The 23,198-nt window shown below is 36.4% G+C and overlaps 2 protein-coding genes across 10 annotated transcripts; one reads left to right on the top strand and one right to left on the bottom strand.

Moving 5' to 3' along the window:
• The first annotated feature begins 1,357 nt into the window (after positions 1 to 1,357).
• LOC133531638 (zinc finger protein 271-like) lies at positions 1,358 to 11,843 on the top strand. The gene is made up of 5 exons (XM_061869959.1): positions 1,358 to 1,742; positions 3,564 to 3,699; positions 4,190 to 4,243; positions 5,558 to 5,617; positions 8,583 to 11,843. The coding sequence occupies exons 1-5, from the start codon at positions 1,614 to 1,616 to the stop codon at positions 10,229 to 10,231; spliced, it is 2,028 nt and encodes a 675-aa protein (XP_061725943.1). The 5' UTR covers positions 1,358 to 1,613; the 3' UTR covers positions 10,232 to 11,843.
• Positions 3,528 to 22,487, bottom strand: LOC133531640 (gastrula zinc finger protein XlCGF57.1-like). Of its 9 annotated transcripts, none has more exons than XM_061869969.1 (5): positions 22,335 to 22,487; positions 20,530 to 20,677; positions 19,699 to 19,761; positions 7,130 to 7,291; positions 3,528 to 3,693 (listed from the first exon to the last, which is right to left on the bottom strand). In XM_061869969.1, exons 1-5 carry the CDS (start codon positions 22,464 to 22,466, stop codon positions 3,662 to 3,664), a joined length of 537 nt encoding a protein of 178 aa, XP_061725953.1. In that variant the 5' UTR covers positions 22,467 to 22,487; the 3' UTR covers positions 3,528 to 3,661. The 9 variants fall into 9 exon arrangements, with proteins under 9 accessions (XP_061725953.1, XP_061725955.1, XP_061725954.1 ...); XM_061869964.1 differs by lacking the exons at positions 3,528 to 3,693; positions 7,130 to 7,291 and adding exons at positions 13,652 to 15,469; positions 17,572 to 17,634 and having other exon boundaries at positions 19,699 to 19,755; XM_061869963.1 differs by lacking the exons at positions 3,528 to 3,693; positions 7,130 to 7,291 and adding exons at positions 13,652 to 15,469; positions 17,572 to 17,634.
• Between the last annotated feature and the right edge of the window lie 711 nt (positions 22,488 to 23,198).

Consider the following 23,198-nt stretch of genomic DNA (forward strand, 5'->3'; position numbering starts at 1 on the left):
ATTTTTGACGTATTAAAAAAAAACTTCTTACTAGATCTCGTTCAAACTCATTTTCGGTGGAAGTTTGCATGGCAATGTATATCATATTTTTTTTTTGATTTTTCATCCTGTTATTTTAGAAGTTACGTGGGGGGGGGGGGGGGGGGGGACGACACACATTTTACCACTTTGGAAGTGTCTCTCGCGCAAACTATTCAGCTTAGAAAAAAATGATATTAGAAACCTCAATCCATAGATACCCCACGCGTATGGGTTTAATGAAAAAAGATTTTTTGAGTTTCAGTTCTAAGTATGGGGAGCCCCCAAAATTTATTGTTTTTTTTCTATTTTTAACGGTAAGTTTGAACGGTATAGCTCTTATAGTTTCGGAAAAAAGTGGCTGTGACATAATCGGACAGACAGACGGACATGACGAATCTATAAGGGTTCCGTTTTTTGCCATTTGACTACGGAACCCTAAAAAGAACAAAGAAAGAAGTTTTAGGAGTAAGGTCCTCTGGCGCAGTGACCCAGAGTGTGTCTTGGCCTCCAAAATCACCACTGATACTGGTCCTGTGCAGTTTCTTGCCAGTCTTCAAATTCAACCTTCATTTTTCTGTTCTGAAAACCGATTTACCCGGTAGGTTGTTTTGGAGATTCCATTATTTATGTTATTCAAATCTTTCAACGGACAATGTTGGATTTTCTTGTTTCTAATCTAGCTTATTCCTTAACAGCAATCTTATCTAGGTATATTTTCTTCACATTACTAGTTTGTCTAGTGAATTAAGTATTATTTTTAGTTAAAAGTCTTTTACTTATTAATATACGCAATAATTATATGATTCACAAAATCTAAGATTGCAAGCTGAGATACTTTTTTAGAATTGAACAGTTTCACTTGACACCATGTTTTGCTTATATTAATGAAACTTACCACTATCTTCCTATTTGTCTTGTTGCAACTAAAATGCAAGTAATTTTTCCAGTCATTTTAGCGACTGCAGTTTCTCGTCTTGTTTTTTATAGCCGACTTCAGTACAATTTCAACTAACTTTATTCGATGTTCGCGCCATTCGCGGCAGGTAGGAACTGTGTACTGACGTTGACAGCTGAAGGCCCCGAGGGTCTGACAGCTGATAGCGAAGATTTTTTTTAAATACCGACGTTGTGACGTTCTGAGGGCTTACCACGAACCACGTTTGAGATCTTGCGTTCCTGTCACGCTTACGTACGAATTTACAAGTGCGACAGAGAGGCAACACGTCGAACTTGGTTCGCGGTAGGCCCTCTGTTCTTTATTCACAGAATTTTTTTGTTTGGAAATAGAATATAATAAACTTATATAACAAACCATTTTTTAATAATTTATTTGGCTTATTTATTTACACACATTCAACTTGGCACAATATATTTAAACTTGGCCCAGTGAGCGCAGCACTACAACGATAAATCATAAAAAAAAACCAAACGTCAAATGCAAGTCAATGACATGGACGCTTTCAATATTACCGATCGATATGTAGCCCCTGTTTTGATTAGAAACTTATAATCGTAATTTTAAGTGTTTTGTTTTGAAGCAGTTGTTAATGTGTCCTTATTACCGTAGTGATTAAAGACGTAACTGTAACATAATGGAGGAGTTGCACTCGTGTAGCTGCTGCCTGGAGCGCCCTCCAGAAAAGGGGCTCAAGACTCTGTATAAACATCTCGGCAGGACAGAGATATATTACGACATGCTGAGAGACTGCTTCGATATTAATGTGAGTTTGACTAAAGTGATATTTTTCCTATCAGCCCGAATGGCTGTCATTGCTGAATTCCTTAATATTGGTTTATTATATTTTCGGTCAATTTCTTTAACAGCAAGTCTTATACCAACGTATTAAATTCCTCTAGCATTTTCCACTTAAGTCTATTCAAATCAAGCATCTTTAATTTTAAGCATACCTATTTTTGCATTAACACAATCATATTAACTTACTTGTAACAAACCATGTAACAAAATCTTGTAAGTTGATTCTAACCTACTTTTAATAGCCATATCGTTCTAGATGTTTGCAAGTTTATAAATAAAAAAACAAAAAATTTATAACATATTGAGTAAATTATTGATTCTCAATTATCAGTTTGATATAAAATTTAAAATAAAATTGTAGCTATTTTCCTAGACTAGAAAATTCAAACCAACTTGGGTTGAGATTTTTTTTTACCTACTTGATGTGTGAGGCTGCAGGATATTGACAAATATCCCATCATGTGCCAAATTCCTGGAGCAGGAGGGGAAAAAAATAATCATGTCTGCCGGGTACCATTATGCACATTTTGCCATGTTTGCTAGGTGTCGGGTAGGCCAACACACCATTGCCCATTTAAACACGGAATAATGAAGTTTCTATAAGCCTAAAAGTTTGTTGACGATACTGACCAACTGTAGCCTATCCATCCAATTACATGAAACTTGACAACCCTAAATAGTGGAAAAGAATACATTAGAAAGGGGCGACATGATTTGACCTACTTAATCTTTCTGGTTTAACCCATTGGTTGACTGGTAGAGAATGCCTTAAGGCATTATTTCCGTTATTTGTACCTTCATATATTGAATAAATAAATATTAAATAAATAAATAAATAAATGATTTGTCCCTGAATCGCTGACAAACTTCTGTTTCCTAGGAAGTTTTATTTCTGTATGGTAGTATTGTTATTTATTTTGTGATAGGACATTAGACTAAATTAACATGTATTTGTACCAAGAAACTGGTATCCAACTTATGTTACTGATCTAAGTATTTAATAGCCCGTACAGTAATAACTGTTCATAACATTTTTTTTGGTAAAAAAAAATAGTCAATATGATAATAATAATAGAAACACTGTTCCTTCACAGTTAGGAAAAAATATTTTCTTTACTTTTGGCCAGGGAAGTATGGAAATAAATTAATACCATAGTTGAATAGGGCATAGATTTTGATACATGGAAATTTAATTTTAGTTTTTAGTTTTTTCCTGAGGTTAGACTAGTGAGTAACACTACACAAAATACTAATAAAATGAAATGTAACTTTCCCTAGTCCCTAAGACAGTTCCTGAAGTTTATTTTGAATGGATTTTATATAAAAAAAAAATAGAAAACAGGCTTTTAATATATTTTATTATTTATTATTATGTTAATGTTTCCTACATGTAATAAAAATCTGCAAACATTATATGTGACAGCTAGTCCATATGAAAATGGACTGTCACAGCTGTCATAGTGACCATCATTTGAAGCTAGGGGCAAATAAACAATGGGTCTGTGATTCTGGCTCTGAGTCGTATCTGGTTCAGCAGGTTTCCATTGCAGTCCAGCAGGGAAACACAGCGGGAATAATGGGGACTTTTGAACCAGGTACGATTCAGGGTGAAAAATTATTTTAGATTTATTTCTCTGTATCTTTTAAATATATTTTTTTTTTCGACTAATGTATTGTGTTGTATTTTAAGTGACTTATTTTTATTTACATTACCTTTAATAGATTGTATTGTAAATTAAAAAACATTAAAAAAAAATAAACAATCCACTTTAATGTTAACTTGCAGCTTAGCTTAGGAAATGACGAATGCGGGATCTGCGAAGTGTGCGTGGGGCGGCTGCGGGACGCGAGCGACTTCAAGCTGCAAGTGCAGCGCAGCCAGGCTCAGCTGCGCGCGCGGCTCAAGGGAGTGCTCACTGCCAGTAAGATTTCATGCATATATTATAATAAATAATGTTTAAGTAGTAGACAATTAGTAGCTATTTATCCATAAAAGAATAGCACTGTCTATCATCTTCCGTTTCTCTTTACTAAGAAAGCCTAAACATTAACCCACATCTGCGTTTCCTACAATGTGCCGTTTGGGTGGTGACCTGGGACCGCGAACCTTCTATCACTAAAAGGAGATAAATGTTAATTCCTGGGGCTGGCAGTAAACTCCTACTGGAGCCATCCTTGGACCTGTCTCCGGTTACCAATATTCGACCACCGCCAACCAAGTAACCTACCTTCACATCAACCAATTAACTTAGAGGAATACTAGGCCTTAATTGAACTAGAGTCTGGCTTCAGTGATCCGGTAATTGAAGAGAAAGTATCAAAAGTCAATTAATATTTCGTACATGAGTTGTTCGCGTTAGTGCGCCATTTGTCCTCCAATTTCAGTAAATGACTGCATTTTTTTTGCTGCAGGTGACAAATTGAAAATCAAGTTGGAGAGAGCTTCTGGAGACGTCGCCATAATTCGTAAGTATATTATTTTGATGGCGCGTGAGTACCAATTACTTTTTTTTAATTAGATTCTACCCTCGACTTTGTCTGCTTGGAATGATGATTGTTAAAAACTGCCCTTTGTCCTTCCCCGGGCCTCAAACTATCTCCATACCAAATTCCATCTTAATTGGTTCAGCTGTTTAAGTGTGAAGAGGTAACAGGCAGACGCTTTACTTTCGCATTTATAATATTAGTAGGGATAGTTATCAATGCTGCATTTTCGTTCTTCACGCATGAAACTGGACTCATCAGATAGTAGTAATATATGTCAGAATGTATGATTGTATATTAATCATAAAAACATAAACCAATTATTCAGTAAGCCAGTTGCGGTTATCATCATCATCATTGGTTTGTTTGGGACGAAGCATGTTGATATGCATTTGTAGCCAACCTGACGGAGCCAACGTTGCGGATATTCAAATAAACTGTATTACTTCTTTTTAAGGTGTTGTTTTTTGGTCATTCAATCAATTGTATTTTTCATATTAAGTAATTAAAAAATACAATAAAATACACTGTGGACTTGATAAAAAAAAAATCCCTTCAATAAATGTACTTAGTGTTTTCTAGTATTCAACAGTGGGTATTAATTTTAATATCATTGACTGTAGTTAATTTGATGGTGAAGAAAAAGGCATAAGATCTCACGTATTGAATTCTATTTAGTAAACCTATTCTTAAAATTCTTATTATTAACTCTAATTGTCTTAAAGTACATAATGCAATAGTAATTAATATTTTCAACTTCTGATCATCGATTATTTCACCGATCGTAACGTGTAGGTAGATTCGTAGGTACGAGTAACCACACTAAGTTCAAGAGTTTGATGTTTTATATAAGGAAAAAATCTAAATATATTATAGGACATTATTACACAAATTGACTAAGTCCCACAGTAAGCTCAATAAGGCTTGTGTTGAGGGTACTTAGACAACGATATATATAATATATAAATATTTATAAATACTTAAATACATAGAAAAGACCCATGACTCAGGAACAAATATCCATGCTCATCACACGAATAAATGCCCTTACCAGGATTTGAACCCGGGACCATCGGCTTCATAGGCAGGGTCACTACCCACTAGGCCAGACCGGTCGTCAAATCATCATCTTCATCGCCACCAACCCACCTTACACTAACGATGCTTAGTTTGCATCACAATTAATTATTTGCTAAATTAATTAGTCTTAGTTTTCTAAACAAAGGCCCTTGTAAATTGTATGTCATAGATTACAGTTTAGTCTACACAAAATGTTGAATAAAACCGTGTTTGCAGCAGGTGAAATCAAGCTGGAAAAATCCGAAGTGGAGATGGCTGATGGTGAGGTTGTATCAGGTATACCTATATTTTACCATATTTTGTCAAAAAGAATGAAACCCTGAACATAAACTAATTCTAGAAAAATAATAGAGTAAAAATGTAGCCAAATTATCGTTAATTTACTACTAAAGTGGCAAACATGCTTGTGACCCGCCTGACCAGCTAGCATGGGTTGCGTCCTCGCGCGCTACTCCATACATCCTGTCCTGGGCGACATCAAGTAAGGACTCGCGCGCGAGAACGCAACTCATGCTTGACTTCCTATGGGCGCTTGCAATTCTAGTGGAGTTGCACGATTATTTTAACTGAAGGTTACTTTTAAAAAATGCGAGCTCAATTCCGTACCCAGAATTAGAGCAAGCAAGCCGAGGTTTATCGACATGAATTTATAGATAAATATTGAGTGAGACTCAAGACAATATTGCATATTTTAAAACGGGTCACTCACTTTTTTACTAAGTCGAAAAATTGATTGACATATATCGCTCCCTAACAGCAGCTTCACTGCAACAGGAATACGCGTTGGCTGACCGACGCAAATTAAGATTTTTTTTATACAAGGGAAGAACTACTGTTAAGTCAATAATAATATAATAATAATAAAATAAATTTTTATTGGCTAATATAAATGAAATGTACTGTATTTCTATTAGGTTAAAGTTTAATCAAGATTTAATCGCAAGCGACCCCTGTATTAGGAGCGTGCACACGACTGTCACGCAACCTAGCGTCCGCAAGTCTAGGGGAAAACGTCAATTCACTACATCTTATAAAACTACTCCAAAACTAAAAACTACTGAACGGATTTTCATACGACTTTCATCTATCAATAGAGTGATTCTTGAGGAAGGCTTAAGTATATAACTTGTTAAGGTTTTGTGTAAATTGTTTGAAATATAACGATGTTGTCGGAAAAAATCACGCTGGCTAGGAGCGTTAATCGAAAACGCTGCCTAATCCGTTTGAGCTATAACAACACAATGTATGGTGGGGTTGTTTCTCATTCATAGGTCTACAAAAAAGTCCGTGATGTTAAATGTCTAACTTTTAAGGATAACTTACTATATCCATTCTTAACTTCTAGAAAAAGATCACGTAATATGTGGCATTTGCAAAGCTATTTACATGGATACATTATTAACAATTATCAAAATAAATACGTTAGTTATATTAAGCATTTCATACAGATTACAATGATCCCTTACACCATACAATTTAAATGAATATTTCAGGAGTAATCGTAAATCAAAGTTTCATTTCGAGCCATATAATTGTACGAAATGATAAAAACGCTATCCGCAGTTAGTTCAAATTTTTACCACCTTATGCGCTGGGATCGCTTTACTTACCCCCACCATGCACTTCGCACGGTCCCAATAAATGTAGAAAAAAGAAATTTCATTCCCCCATTCAGAAAAAATACAACTTTGGTAGTTAAGTATTGTATTGTAGTTTAGGCGATTTCCCGCAACTCGACCGGGTTAGGCTAGTCCTGCCAGCCCAACTCCTCAAGGAATCCTATCGAACCTTTTAATGTTGAGTAGGACCTCGGGGAGGTCTTACGGGGATCTGAGGTGTTTTGCCCTGTATAGGGCTGGTATGGGGCCACTCCGCTGCATTCTAGTACAACGTGAGAGGATCTCTCTTTTGTCTTCATGCATCCTCGGCATTGAGGACTGTCTGTAGCACCTGTTATAGAAAAATGATTGTTAAGTAGTCCATGACCAGTGTCATAACTCATAACTGGTTACCATTCTCACTTGGACCTTCCCTATTTGAAGGAGCGCCCTTATGAGCTTTCCGTGGATGATGGCACTTGAGTATTTTGCATAATATTTAAAAATTACTTATGTATGTAACATAATTTAAGTAAAATAAAATAGCCTTTATTTTTAACCGACTTCAAAAAAGGAGGAGGTTCTCAATTCGACTGTTTTTTTTTTGTATATATGTTACTCGATATCTCCGAGAATCGTGTACCGATTTTCAATTTTTTTTTTAATCAAACCGGTATAACCCCGAGATGGCACCAAGTCGGGGTCTGATGATGGGATCTTGGAGAAATCGAGGGAATTCTTCAAATACATGTATGGCGCCTTTGGTAATTTTTATTTGAAGTCGATTTTATTTTTTATTAAAAAGTTTTTATACTATTACTACCGTGCAATAATTTAAGTTACAATTTAATATTTCGTTACTTTATCCCTAAACAGTTGTAATTATTAATATGATAAATTATATAATTATGCTTTAACGATTATTTATAATAGTAGTCGCCTCTGTGGCGTAGGCCTCACCCATGCGTTTCCACACTTCTCTATCGCGGGCCTTATGCATCCAGTTGTCGCCAACTATTTAGTTAAATATATCCCCCCCATCTTTTCTCGGGTGTCCAAGATTTCTACGGTGTTGAGTTTTAACTTCCGTTCCTTTCAATAAAAAGTAGCTTCCTTACGCCGGGGCGGAGAAGTTGCACTTCCCGCAGTCCCGGCGCCGAAGAAAATACAGTGAGTTTTTAAATGGAAAACGATACATAAAAGCAGTTATAATTAGGGCGAATGTATGGCAAATGTAATATTATATACTATTTATATTATTCGAATACAAATGTTGTGTTAATGTCATACAAAATTAAGGAAAACTATGTGTATGGATATTTAAATTTCCTGGAATATCAAAATTATGGTAAATGAAAATATGGCAAATAAGATTACAACAAAAAATTTTGGATGTCGTTAGTAATACGTATGTGATGACTCATTCAAGTAAAATCATAACCAAGTTTAATTTTATAGAACTTTTTTCATTTACCGCTGCCTCTCTTATCGGCTAATATAATACTTATGCAAATAATGAGCACCTAAAGGATCCCGCTTCAAGGCTCATAAGTGAACATAGTAGGGTTTTATGCATTATACACCAAATCTTATCATAAGGTGTATTGCCTCGTTCCAAACACTAACATTATTTATCGTTTTAGTGGCAATATACGGCGGGCCGCCAGCGCCATCAGCGCAACCCGTCCCCACCGCGTCCCGCATCTCCTTCAAGCCGGCGCCCAGCGTCACCAACCTCGACGACTCCGACCCGACTCCTCCCAACCGCGGCACCATACACACCTGCGACATATGCCACAAGTCGTTCGACCACCAAGCCCGATTAAAGGTCCACAGGCGGTCTCATACTGGAGAAAAGCCTTACTCATGCAAAGTATGCAACAAAAAATTCGCTCAAAAGAGCAACTTAAACGCTCATTTCGCATACCACATGGGTGACTACAAATTCTCCTGCGAGTTATGCGACACGCGATTCACCCAAAAGTCTCACTGGGTTAAACATATGCTTATACACACTGGCGAGAAACCGTACGCTTGTGATATATGTAACAAAAAATTTAGACAAAAAGGAAACTTAAATGTTCACAAAAAAATTCATTTGAAAAATGATATAGAGCCTGGAGAAATAACTGCGCACAAGAGAGAGTCAGATGAATTTAAAGATCGAGTTCCCACTGAATTTTTCACATGTGATATATGCAAAAAGCAATTTGCAGAAAAAAGCAACTTGAACGCACATTTAAAAAATCATTCTGGAGATTATCCATTCACTTGCGAAATCTGCGAAAGGAGATTCAATACACAGTCTGGCTTAGATGTTCATAAATTTGATCATACGGGGGGAAAACCGTTCTCATGTGACGAATGCAATAAACAGTATACAACAAAAAGTGCTTTAAGACTTCACTCAAGAATTCATACCGGAGATTATAGGTACGCATGCGATGTATGCAGCAAACGATTCATACAAAAAGAGGTCTTAAGGCAACACATGCGCGTGCACACAGGTGAGAAGCCTTACACCTGTGAAATATGCCAAAGGAAGTTTCCATATAGATGTGGCTTAAAGAGTCATTTGTTAGTTATACATAATCAAGTCATGAACAACCCCACCAAACCTATTCCGACCTTTATATGTGAACACTGCAACAAGCAATTTTCAAATAAACCCGCATTAAAAAGACATGTACTAACACACACTGTAGGAAAACAATTTTGTTGCGATGTTTGTGGCAAACGTTTCGCCATAAAGAGGACTTTAGTTAGACACATGGATAAACACGCCCAGAAGAAAGACGGAGAGAAAGAACCTGAAGACCCAAAACCATACATGTGTGAAATATGTAGCAAACGGTTTTCACTAAAGAGCACCTTAAGAAACCATAGAGAAATACATAATGAAGAAAGACCTTTTGAGTGCGAAGTGTGTCATAAGAAATTTAGAATGAAGAAATGTTTGCAAGATCACATGAAGGTGCATGAAGACTTTAAACAACATTCATGTGAAGTGTGCGGGCAGCAATTCAGACATAAGTCTGCCTTGACAGTTCATATCAGACGAATGCACTCAGAAAACAGGCCACATATTTGCGATGTTTGTAAGAAGGCTTATCCAGTTCTTGCCGAGTTAAAAGCGCATTATCGAGTACACACTGGTGAGAGACCGTATGCTTGCGAAGTATGCTACAAGAAATTTCCACGACATGATGGAGTCCGGAGACATCTTATACGAGTTCATCATGAGAAACCTTCAAAATATATTAAACTAAAAGAATTTAATAATCCTAACTGAATTTAAAGAGCGTTATCATGTTCATACTTATGAAAGGCCTTAGTGATATCATAATGTTGGAAAACAACAGTATGGAGAATACTGTGGTGTCAAAAATGACCTTCTGGGGATCTTTACAACTCATTTGATATTAACACGATAATATTTGAAAATTGCGAAAGAAACTCAGGTGCATAGAAACTGGTTATTTCATATTAACGTTTATTAAAGTAGTTTTACAACTCTGAATGGCATGACTGCTATCGGCGTTTTATGTTAATCGTTTCGGTAAATTTGAGCGATACAACACACAGTCAATGTTTGCTTTCTAAATACACTAGTTTATAAGAAAACATGTTAAGTTTTCCTGCGTTAGTTGTGCTACGACATATAATGTTACTTTGTTCATATTGTAATATTTTCAACTCTAAATGTCTAAAGCCTAGACTAGATTTAAGCAATACCTATATTTAATGCCTTTGAATTGCTTCAACGTTAAATTAGTCTACGTCATACAAGTACATTAATGTTAAAAATCGGCTTAATGTCTTTTTTTGAAGGGCATAGGTAATATTTTAAGTATAAAAAAGAAATTGTTATTATTCAAATACAATATTTTTATTATTTTTTTATTGTGTTATTATACTAACATGTTTTTTAGATAAAGTTGTTTTAACTACCTATGCTAAGATTTATTTATATTGTAAAAGTAATCCAATTTTTTGATAGATAACATTTAATACACACATTATTGTTTTAACTACAAATGCAATGTTTAAGTACAGGCTATTAGAATACTACTTGATGGTGACTACGACTATTTTTAAAGTACCTAGTCCTAAATTATTTGGCAAAAACTATGATCAAAGTAAAGCACAAAATATTATTAAAAAAATATTATTTATTTAAATATTAAAAATATCTGTAAATCTATTATCATCTTTTTATTTGTGCTGCACCTTCAATTTTTTTCCTTTTACTTTGTTTACAGTTGGTTTAATATAAACAAGTAGGTAAATTTTTCCTTGTTGTTCATATGTCCAGTTCGTCTAAGCATAGTATTTTACAGACATTTACTTTATTATTGAAAAAAGAAGTACATTTTTTTAATATCCTGCTCTGTTGTTACGTGGTATACTAACAGTAAGTAACAAGTTTATTCATTTTATTATCCTACCGTCAAAGCGGTTTAGATACTTTATTTTTGTATGGCAAACACATAAATAACAATATTCCATATAAGTTATTCATATAAAATGATTAAAACAAGGATTAGTATTAAGCACATATACTTCTACATGCAATAATAACAATGTTTCTTAAACAAAATGGTTAATTTATTTTTAAGATCATGTTTAATTCTCGGCCTGGCTTCATTAAGCCAATTTCATTGTGGTCCATCTTGTAAGTTATAACCTTATAACCATGTTAGCGATGTATGGTATAGTTGTTCTAAATAACAATTTGAAAATTATTGTCTCCAGTTTAAAAGAATTAGTTGATTCTACTTTATTTACCTAAATCATATTTAATAAGTACATTTTATCATTTTTGATTTGTGGAGTGTACCTACTGTAGTATTAAAGGTGACTTATATATATGTGGCTTGTAGTTAATAAAATTGTGACATACATATAGTATTTTTTCTAACCCTTAGTTTTTACCCATCCCACAGATAGAGAAAAAAGTTTTAAAAAACATTGGCGCTCTTTTTTAGCGAAAACTGTAAACGGATGGACTGTTTAGTCCGTCAAAAACGCTTCACAAACCTTATTCGGTCGTCCTGATTACGAAAGGGAGGTAATGTTTTTCAATATTATTTTTGTTTCCAGACAGATGTGTGTGTGTGTGGTCTGGATTTCTCTCTGCTCCTTGCTAAGCAAGGCATACTATATTGTCAATGATTTTATGGGAGGGGGAGCCGGAGATGCTTGGAACTACGAATTTGGAGAATCGTAAGATCAATGATAGAAAGAACAAAAGATTAATGTTTTGTTATCCACTTGTCAGCGTGGCGTCTACCGATTTTTATAATGTGAAGGAGCTGATGGGCAGTTCATACGTACGTACGTAGGTACGTACGTCAAACGTACATAGAATATGTTTTCTTAAGTAAGGAGTAAACCCTCCTTGTGTACCGCGTGAAACGAGTCCGTTTGACGCAAGCGGTTAAGGTCTCCCCACACCTATCGACGCAGCATTGGAAAGCCGATAAGTAAAAGCTATCTCGGCGCGGTTGCCACCTTAGAAGGCGACGTCTTTTTCGCTTTTATTGCGTAGACTTAAGGGGCTCCCTGGCGCCAATGACCTTCTATCTGAATCCCTTAGTTTTCTAATGGTTTTGATGTAACAGCAAGGCTATAAGCAATATAGTGTCCCATATTTACTTTTGTGTTAATTACTTTAAAATTAAAATCCCTGACCAGTTTTTAGAGACGTCAAAGACGAACCCAAATATGTAGATATCGTACATGTGAGATCCTTCACAGCAATCGAGTTATGAAAAATCATAAAAAAATAGTATTTATTTCTTTCAGTATCCGGCAGACAAGAATGGAGATAAAAGATTGAAGAACCGATAGCCACTTGTCTTGTAATTCTATTTGTAATGCAAATATAACAGTAACGGCTCAAAACTTGTCAAAAATCGATGAAAACCGCGGGTGAGCCCCTTAAAGCTTTTTCCTAACAACTTTTGCTGATTTAAATTTTTAGATGATTTTCACCCAGAAGTGTGAACTTTTTCTAATTTTACTATAAAATAATGCCCTATTTTTTTTGTTTATTTCGTTAAGTTTTGGACCGTAACAAAACGAAAAATGAAATACGACAAACAAAAATGTCCACCCAGGTGTAGAGCGTACGTAGGTGTACGTAGCATTGTACGCATAAAACAAAGTTGCCCTATGTTGTTTCAACGTAGGAAAAACGGCAATGTGCTTGCCGCGGCGTTTAACGCATGTGTTTGCCGCAAAAAACAATGCCGTGTTTTCAGGACGCAGAAGAAGCAAACACATTCCGTTGATCGCATGCGTTTAACGCTGCGATTTTAGCACAAAACAACCGACCGCTTTAATCTCACGATTACAATTTCGAACCCCGATTTTCACATTGTAAATGTCAGAATAAGAAAATGCGTTTTTAGTATTTTTTTAACTCTAGTATCTACTTTTGTATAATTTTTAGTATGTCGTTGGGCGTGGTATTGGAACCCCAAACTTGCGCGCGGCTCAGGTCATCTACTTCAGCGTAATGACGTCGTCAAAATGTACCTATTTTTTTCAACAAACTTTTTTATTCGCTATGGGAAATGCTGGCAACGCACTTACAACCCCTCTGGTGTTGCAGGTGTCCATGGGCGGCGGCAATCACTTACCATCAGGTGATCCGTCTGCTCGTTTGTCTCCTGTATCATAAAAAAATAAAGGTGGTAGTGCATGGTACATTCAAAAACCTATTTAATTTTTCTATTGTGCATTTCGTATACCAAAAAGTCACTTTCAACACGAACTGCATTATACGCTATTTTATTTACTACTATAATTACGATGTTACGTATCTGAACCCTGTACCTAGCAATATGGTGAAGTTAACAGAATCCGAATGTATAGCTGCGTCACTGTCGGGTAGATATCTACATTAAACTGAGTAATAGTTAATAACCCTTTCACCAAACAAACTTATAAGGTTAAGGTACCCTGGATTTATGATTTTCTATATGTTTCATTAAACTTATTTCATCGAAAAAAATTGTTTCACATATTTCGCATTCGTATGATTGCTCATCGGTATGAATTTTTTTATGTCTCTCTAACTCAAATTTTAATGCAAACTGGTTGTTACATTCTTCACAGGTGTACGGCTTTTCTCCAGTGTGACTCCTTTGTGTCTGTAAATTATTTTTTTGCCTTAATTTCTGGTTAGGTTCATTGCATCTGAATGGTTGTTCTTCGACGTGTCGTTCATCAACAACAAAGTTTTCTTTCTGTGTAAATTGTATGTTGTCTTTTGTATTGCGATGTTTATTTTTTATATGAACAGCTATACTAGTTTTCCATCTAAATCGCTGGTCACATTCACTACAGCTAAATGGTTTTTCAGCAGTGTGAATTCTTTCATGGTTAAATAAAGTGCGTTTTAGTAAGAATTGCTTGTTACACTCTTTACATTTAAATGGTTTCACGCCACTATGGACTTTTTCGTGGTAATCTAAAGCAGACCATGATGTGAATTCCTTGTTACATTCTTTACATTTGTATGGTTTGTCTTCACTATGGATAATTTCATGACTTAATAAATAATTTTTAAGAGCGAATTGCTTGTTGCACACTGTACATCGAAATGGTTTCCGTCCATGCCTTAACTTATAATGTTCATCTAAACTATCTTTACGAATATATTTCTTGGGACATTCTTGACACGCGTACAGTTTTTCTCGTTTTTCAGGGGCATGCATTTTTATATGTCTAACTAAGTGATGTTTGAATATGAATTGCTTGTTACATTGGTCACAGACAAATATTTTTCCAGTGTGAATTTTCAGGTGATTTTGTAAATTCACTATATGTCGAAATTTCTTATTACATTGATCACAGTTATACTCGTATTGCCCTGTATCGTGAATTCTTATATGTCTATCTAATGTAAACTTATGTGCAAATTTCGTGTTGCATTTTGTACATTTGTATGGTTTCACTCCACTGTGTGTTCTTGCATGGACCATCAAACCACTTCGTTGTGCGAATTGCTTATTACATTCTTTACATCTGTATGGTTTCACTCCTGAGTGGGTTCTTTCATGTTGATATAATATGTCTTTTGTTGCAAATCGCTTATTGCATTGTCTACACACGTACGGTCTCTCTACGAAGTGAAATCTTAAATGCTTATTCAATAATGAGCTAGTTACAAATGTTTCTTTACAAACTCCGCAGGTATAAGGTTCCAGGAGTGTATGCGTTTTGATATGTCGGATTAAAGGACGTTTTGACGCAAATTGCTCACTACACATGTCGCAACAGTAGGCATTTTTATTCGTTTCTTGTGGGTATTCGACATGACCCTGTTTATGCGTGATTAAACTAGAGTTGTGTGTGACTTGTGTCGGGCGAGTATCGGCCGTGTGGGCTTGTTCCCCGGCGGCGGTGGTACTGGGGCACGGGAGGCGCTCGAGCCTCACGGAGCACGCCAGCGCGAGCTGCTGCCTACAGCGCAAGGACACATCCGATTTGCTAACTCCGTACTCGTCGGCTGAATTCACTGAAATGACAAATTCAACTGAAACATCACATTAGGAAGAAGTCTCTCCCTAGTACGTATGGTAATACGAGGCTGCCTTTTAAGTCTTGTCATTGCACACAAACCTCCCGAAGTTATAAAAAAATGTATAGTATTTTAAGTCCGTATAGTAGTTTTCTGCCAACAAACTGCTGGCAGATAAGTGCCTATGACTTCTACTGTCTTCTTCTTTTAATTAAATAAATAAACAAACAAAAACTTATTCAATTTAGACGTTCGTAACAAAATAATGCTTTTTGACTGTTCGAACAGTTTGTTTGTAGCGTCATGTCAAAGTAAATCTCCAAGGAAAATTTGCATGCTATAATTTTCTATAACTTTCAAAAAGGGTTAAAGCGAATTCAGTGCTTTGAGGAGCTGGCTTCTGTATTCAGTACCAAAACACCTTGCCTTAGGACTGTAGAACGCTGGTATTTGAAATTTCAATGTGGACACTGCAATCTCAGTGACAAACAACGTAAAGGTCGTCCAAATCTCTGTGAGACAACTGATCGTCGAAGATCGTCACGTGACATACCGTGAAATAGAGGCACTTCTGGGCATTTCAGGGACAACAATTCAAAAAATCTTGCATGAAGACCTCGGTGCAAGAAAGTTAATCTCGCGATGGATACTAATTCTGCTGAGCGATGAGCATAAAACGACTCGTGTCATAATACTCTGAAACGTTTTGGCCGCGGACAGTCAAAACACGTCCACTATATGATCAGTGCTGATGAATCTTGGATTTATGCCTATGATCCAGATTCCAAGCAGCAGTCAACTGTTTGGGTCTTCCAAGATGAGCCAAACCGACAAAAGTCATACGCTCTAGAAGCACTTCGAAGAAAATGGTCGCGTCGTTCATGGCTGGTCACGTTGCCACTATTGTGCTGCAGGATCGTAAAACGGTTAATTCTGACTGTTAAACGACAGTTTGCTTGCTATAAGTTATCGCAGAGTTCCGAAAAAAGACCCGAAACGCCGAATGATACTACACCACGACAATGCAAGCTCTCACACTTCCTGAGTGACAAGAGCGTTTTTACACAAGGAAAACGTAGAAATTCTGGACCACCCACCGTATAGCCCTGACTTAAGCCCTAATGATTTTTTCACGTTCCCAAAAATCAAACAAAGTCTTCGTGGTCAACGTTTTCGCACACCCGAAGATGCGGTGGACGCATACAAATCGGCCATTTTGGCAACCCCCACTTCAGAGTGGAATAAATGTTTCAAAAACTGGTTCGAGGGAATGCTAATGTGTATGATATATCGTGGTGAATACTTCGAAAAACGATAGATGATAATTCACTTCCAAATTGTCTATGGTTATTTCAAACGAAACAACTTAAAAGGCAACCTTCTTATAGTAGGTATATAGTTTGAGTGTTCCAGAACGACCATTTTTAAATGACGGGGAATATTAATTCCTCACTGAGTGGATCAGTAGAGAGAGAGAGTGGGTGAAAGTTAAACAGAAAGCATGCTATTCAATACTTTAGTCATTTGGTAAGGCTACTGGGACTTCAGTGGTGTCATTTGAGTATAAAATACAAATGAAAAGTTCACTTTTTACATTAAATGGTTATAAAAAAATAAATATGATTGTAAAACTCAAAGCGTGACATTCCACTTAAAAATAAAAACTGTTTATTTTGCCACTGATAAATTGGACAATTTAAATTTTGTATTATAAGGATTTAAGTCATATATATCGTTGTCTAAGTACCCTCAACACAAGCCTTATTGAGCTTACTGTGGGACTTAGTCGATTTGTGTAATAATGTCCTATAATATTTATTATTTATTAAGTCAATGGATATGTTGGCGGCCTATTGTAAGATCAGGCAGGTCGTGAAATTTATTTATTACGCAGAAACATTACGACCTGCCTGATCTTACAATCGGCCGCCGACATATATAAGTCACAACACATGCCTTATTGATTTTACTGTGGGACTTAGCCAGTTTGTGTAATAATAATGTCCTATAATATTTATTTACCTATTTATTATAAGTAGGTAGACTATCATTTGCATTTAATGCACCTAATAATATTAAAATGACAATTATGCACTTACGTAACGGATGTTCGCCTTGCGGCTCTTGTTCACACGGCAGGACCGGGGACTCCTCGTCTGTAGCTGAACACGAAATAATACAGTGTAAATTGCCTGCGTGTTTTCAATTCGCCAAAGATTGCCACAGACGCGCAAGGGTATAATTTAATAGTCAATAGGCGGGTCCACACAGAGCGAATAGCCTCGCGAGGAAATATCCTCTCGCGGCAAACGCACGGCCGCGTGCTCTTGTAACTTTTGCCTCAGTACGTTTGTCTCACCCGAGCCAACTTGCTCGGTAAGGTGGCGTCACTCGGTCAGCTGTTCAAAATGGCGCCGCACGTAATGACTACAGTGGCTTGCATTTCTTTTATTTTTCTATTTAAATCAATTCAAAAGAAAATGAGGAAAAGAAGGACACGACAATTTGCGACACTCATTATTATTTCCATTTCCAACGTTGTCATATTTTGACAACTTTTAATGTAAGTACGAATAAAATAACCACGCGCACCATAAACAAACAGCGTCTGAGGCGCCTTTGAGCATGCCGAAAAACCGACACCGAGCGGCTCGGCCAAGCTCGGGCAAGGTAAACGCGCGCGCCGCCTCGGCCGAGGCACGTCTACACTGGCCGTTTTGTGCGCGAGGAAATTGCCTCGCGCGTATACTCGCAGTAAGGAACCGCCTACTTTCATACATTCCAAAAGGTTTACGATCTATATCGAGGTATATCTTCGTCTAGTACCCACATCTCAAATTTTATTGAGCTACTATAGGACTAAGTCGATCTGTGTAAAATTTCCCAATAATATTTATTTAAGGTTGGGGGAGGCAACAGGGGATTCTCGCGCCGGCAGCTTTTTCGCACAAAGGATTGCTATCGCAATACAACGCGGGAATGCTGTCTGCACCTTTCCGAGGGGCCAAGGTTTAGAAGATAGGATTGAGGTTTTTATGTCGGGTTTCAGTCGTTTTATTTTATAACTAGCCATAATTCTGATAACATATTTTAAAACTAATACTTTGTTAGGACAGCAATAAAGTCTATTTTATTTATTTATTTTATTCATATGATAGGCGGAGCGTTCGAAGTGAGTGTCCTGGCCTAGTAGGTACTAGGTAGGGCTGCTTATGAAGCCGAAGGACCTGGCTAATGAAGGTTTTAATCCCGGTAAGTGCATTTATTTGTGTGATGAGCATGGCTATTTGTTACGGTGGGAAGTAAGTCAATTTGTGTGACAATGTCCGCTAATTATTTATTTATTTGATGCTTTAAGATCACCCTTGCCAGCTATTAAGAATTACTTAAAAAAGTCATTGATGTTGAAGGCTTATTACAGAGTCGAGGACTACTTGACAGACAAACATGCATGGTCCAAACCAGAAAGTGTAATAAAAACAAGTAGCAATTAAAATCATTGTAAAAAAAAAAGGTTAAGGTTGTTTGGAAGAGATCGCTTTTTAGCGATAAGACAGCCTGTTGTTACCTGGTTCTATTTTCGTTTAAAATTCATTTGTAGTTTTACATGTATGTAAAATGTATAATTGTTGGTGCAATAAAGAATATTTACTTACTTACTTAGAGTTATAGGTGACACAGACAGCCCCATGTGCAGAGTATGCATGGAAGAAGAGGAAACAACTAAACACATTCTCCTAGACTGCAAACAGGTAGAAGTATACAGGAACAAATACCTAGGGACTCCGTGCACACTAAAGGAGGCAGTTAGCAACCTGAAAGCCTTGCTAGGCTTTGTGGAGGAGCTGGGGTGGATAGAGTAGAGCTTAACAAAAACACAACAAAAAACCGTAGCCAAATAATACTAGACTCTATTCAAAGTGTTGTGTTCCTGCCGGTGAGTAAGGTTGCCAGGGCTCAACGAGGGTGCGGAGTGTTATGGGCGGTGACGCGCATGTAATACCTCTGGAGATGCAGGCGTCCATAGGCTTCGGAGACTCCTTACCATCAGGCGGGCCGTACGCTTGTTTGCCACCGATTTAGTAAAAAAAAAATGAAACTCATAGGTACAATTTGAACCCAGAACTTCCAGTTTGGAAGCCGCACGCTTTACTGGTTAGCCACTAGCACTCAACTGACAAGTTATCCTTTTATACTAAATTCTAAATAACACTTCAGATACTTACATAAAGAAGGTTCACTGCACGCGCCATTTTCAGGCAGCTGCTCCAAGCATTCCTCGTCTGAAACTATAACATATAATAAGGTTTTGAACAAATATCTAAACATCAGGAATGGTTGAAAACAACAGTAAATTGGTAGTATTTTTCTTTTGCAAGCAAGGTGGTATTTGCTCAAATATTTGTGTTACACCTCTTTCCTTCATATGGGAAAGTGACGCAGCCATAATAACAAACCTCAGAGTGTCTTGCTGGCATCAAACATTTGCCGAAAGAGTCCTAATATGTCATAATCAACTTCAGTCTCATATATGTCATCATTCTATGGCCTATGGCCTTCAACAGCAGTTCCAGGTGTGCTGTGCCTATAATATTTGAGGTATTCCCTCGATTTCTTCACATTGCCATCATCACATCCTGAATCGATAATGAGACCAACAGTGTTTACAAATTATGTATTATTTTTTATTGAAAACTGTCAAATCCATTCAGAGGCTACGAGAAAGCAGAAAGCAGGAAACGTACATGGGTGGATCAGTTATTTCTTGTCGAAATTCTCTACCATCAACCATGCGTAAGCAGTAGCAGATTGTTGGAAGAAATGAACCTATCACATAATAGAATGAGTTTTTGATCAATTTCAGTGCAATAAAACCATAGTTTAAATAAAGTTCGACCCAGAAGAATAAGTGACAAGAATTGTTGATTCACATCACAGCTTCACATACATAAAAACATTATAAAGATTAAGAAGCTACTCTTTTTACTTCCACAAGCATAGTGTTGATCTTCTATGACATTGCTGTATATATATTGAAATCAAAGTTTAATATTAACCTTCAATATTGACACTCAGTCCTCCCTCTAACCTCTCCTGCAGCTCGGCCTGGCAGTTCTGCACCTGCATCTTGAAGAGGCACGCCTCCCGCAGGCGCCCCAAGCACACTTCGCAGATACCACTCTTACCATTGTTGCCTGATGTCAGCTGTAACAAGTAAGTAGTTATATCATTCACTGACTACCTTATGGGACATTCTACTTTTTACTGCAGATTTTTGTAATTTTAAAGATTCTTAAAATTAATGTGTTTTAATTTACACTAGCTACTAAAACATGATAAGAACAGAATAGGCTTCAATATTTGATCCTTTATTATTTTTATTTAAGAATTTATAGCTTGGAGTATGCAAACATACAACTATGTTACCGTCCCTTTTACTTATAATGACAACTTTGCTACTTATAAAAAATAAAAATAGATAAAATGTTTTTTTTTACCTTGGTATTGTTAGTATGGCATAAAAAAATTCTTCATACACAAGGTGCCTGTGAGCATTGCGAGAGATTTTAACGGTGCATTCCTGATGGCAACAGAAGCAAAAAATGTTATATGAGTTTTTGTGATATTAGCAAAAAATTTTTTTTTCCTTTATTTTGAACACTCCTGTACATAAAACATAATTTTTATTGATAAACACATAACCTAAAAAGTTTTTTTTTATTTGGGGGTAGCCTCTCGAATACATTTTTTTAATTTTTCGGTGTCAATCAATAGGTATGTCCAGACTAGACCTCAAAGTGGCAATACCGCAGTCAAAAATGTGTTTTGTACTGACTTAAAATTCAAAATTCAAAATTTTATTCTGCAAGTAGGCCTCAAGGGCTCTTTTACAAGTCAATACAACATTTATAGTAACATCATATAGTGACATGAAAAATACACAACAACATTTTATAAATACAACAGCCAATACCTGGGTAAACATTACATTATAATAATCTTAAAATAAATAATTACTACAATACAATAGAGATGTATAGTCTCTATGGTTAAAAACACATTAAATCTGGAGATGTAAAAGGTCCCCAATGTCAGAGTACTAATATTAATAAAATTTGGAGGTGTAAAGTCTCTCCAAGTGTCAAAATAAAATTTATACTAAATAAATAAACCGCGTCTGGACTGTTAAATGGAGAAAGAATGATTTCGAAAAACATTTAATCATCTCTGAAACTAGGCCTAATCCAGAAAATTTTATATGACATTTTAGTTTCTAAATATTACCAGGAATGCACCGTTAAAATCTCTCGCAATGCTCATGGGCACCTTGTATATATAGAATTTTAAAAAATACATAATTTACAAGTAATAAAATCAAACACTTCCTTCTGGAGACGAAAAAAACCTGCAGTATAAAATAGAATGGCCCAATTTCTTTTTCAACTGGAAAATTGAGATTTACTAACTTATTAATTTGTGATGTCTTCTCACATGCATGGGACGGGTGGGATGTCTCACAATTTCCCTGAGCTCTTATAGGACCTTGGGTTGTCTCTTGCCTAGCTCAGGATTAAGGGAACACAGGGGTGAGTAACAAAACACTGATTTATAAATAGGTAGTCAAACCTGAGTAAGAAATTATAACAGTAAACAATTAGCTTCAAGGGTCTGTAGTCTATAAGATAACCGTTACTGCACATTTCAGGTAGAGGCGACGTAGGGCTTTGCAAAGCAACATGTTGAGGTCTTGCCCTACCAGCTTAACGGCCGCCGCGGCCGAGGCACGTCTACACTGGCCGGTTTGTGTGTGAGAAAATTGATTCGCGCGTGTGGCTCTGTGTGGACCCGCCTAATTACTTACTTTTATTACAAAGCATTCTTCGATCATGACCGAATATATTTCCGTTATGCCGAGACGAGTGTACGGTGTTCTCAAATCTTTCGCCGAAGGTCGCTGCAGGCAACAGTGGCACTGGTTTATCGATTCCATCATCGATTTTGTATTCACATTTTACGAATTTTTTTTTTTTTTTTTTTTTGTTAGAATGGCTTTTGCTGCCAGGGCACTTTGCCAACGTCAAGTTTATTACGGACAAACTTAGGAGTGCACCTATGATTTAGCCCAGAATTTTGAATTTAGAGAATTATATACATAACATGAAAGATTAAACAATATAACATTAAAAATAAACACATATAGCTGTATACATACAAAATATTTAAAGACTTATATTATTTTTATCAAGGAAAAACGCCAACAGTTTTAATACATTGGGTTCAGAACTAGCTAGAAGAGACTTTACATTACAGGGGAGAGATACTTTGAATTTGAGCAAGAGATCGTAGAAGCAAAGACGGTTCAACGGACATTCGAAAAATATATGGTCAATTGTGCCTACGCCATAACCACATTGGCATTCCGGGCTACCTTTTACCTTTATCCTGAATAGAAATTCCGGAGAACACACATGACCCAGCCTTAGGCGAATCAGACTACTCGTTACTTTTTTTTTAAACTTAAATTTGAAAAACCAAGGCTTAGAATAAATGTTTCGTTGAATTTGAAAGAACTGTAATTTATTATTGGTAACCCAAAGATCTGACCAATCAGAATGTAGCTTTTCCGAGGAAACTACATCCAAGTCCTTACTGAAACATCGAAAGAAGGACCTATTACCGTTTGTAGCCGCCTCTTTTGCAGCTTCATCCGCTTTTTCATTGCCAT

The sequence above is a fragment of the Cydia pomonella genome, chromosome 25, assembly GCF_033807575.1.
Source record: "Cydia pomonella isolate Wapato2018A chromosome 25, ilCydPomo1, whole genome shotgun sequence".
Lineage (NCBI taxonomy): Eukaryota > Metazoa > Arthropoda > Insecta > Lepidoptera > Tortricidae > Cydia > Cydia pomonella.

Coding starts and splice junctions, on each gene's coding strand:
- LOC133531638 (XM_061869959.1), top strand. CDS start 1,614: ATGGAGGAGTTGCACTCGTGTAGCTGCTGCCTGGAGCGCCCTCCAGAA. Junction 4,244..5,557: donor TGGAGACGTCGCCATAATTC/GTAAGTATATTA, acceptor CCGTGTTTGCAG/CAGGTGAAATCAAGCTGGAA. Junction 5,618..8,582: donor TGATGGTGAGGTTGTATCAG/GTATACCTATAT, acceptor TTATCGTTTTAG/TGGCAATATACGGCGGGCCG.
- LOC133531640 (XM_061869963.1), bottom strand. CDS start 22,466: ATGATGGAATCGATAAACCAGTGCCACTGTTGCCTGCAGCGACCTTCG. Junction 19,762..20,529: donor ACTGAGTGTCAATATTGAAG/GTTAATATTAAA, acceptor TATATGTTATAG/TTTCAGACGAGGAATGCTTG. Junction 17,635..19,698: donor GTGCAGTGAACCTTCTTTAT/GTAAGTATCTGA, acceptor TTTCGTGTTCAG/CTACAGACGAGGAGTCCCCG.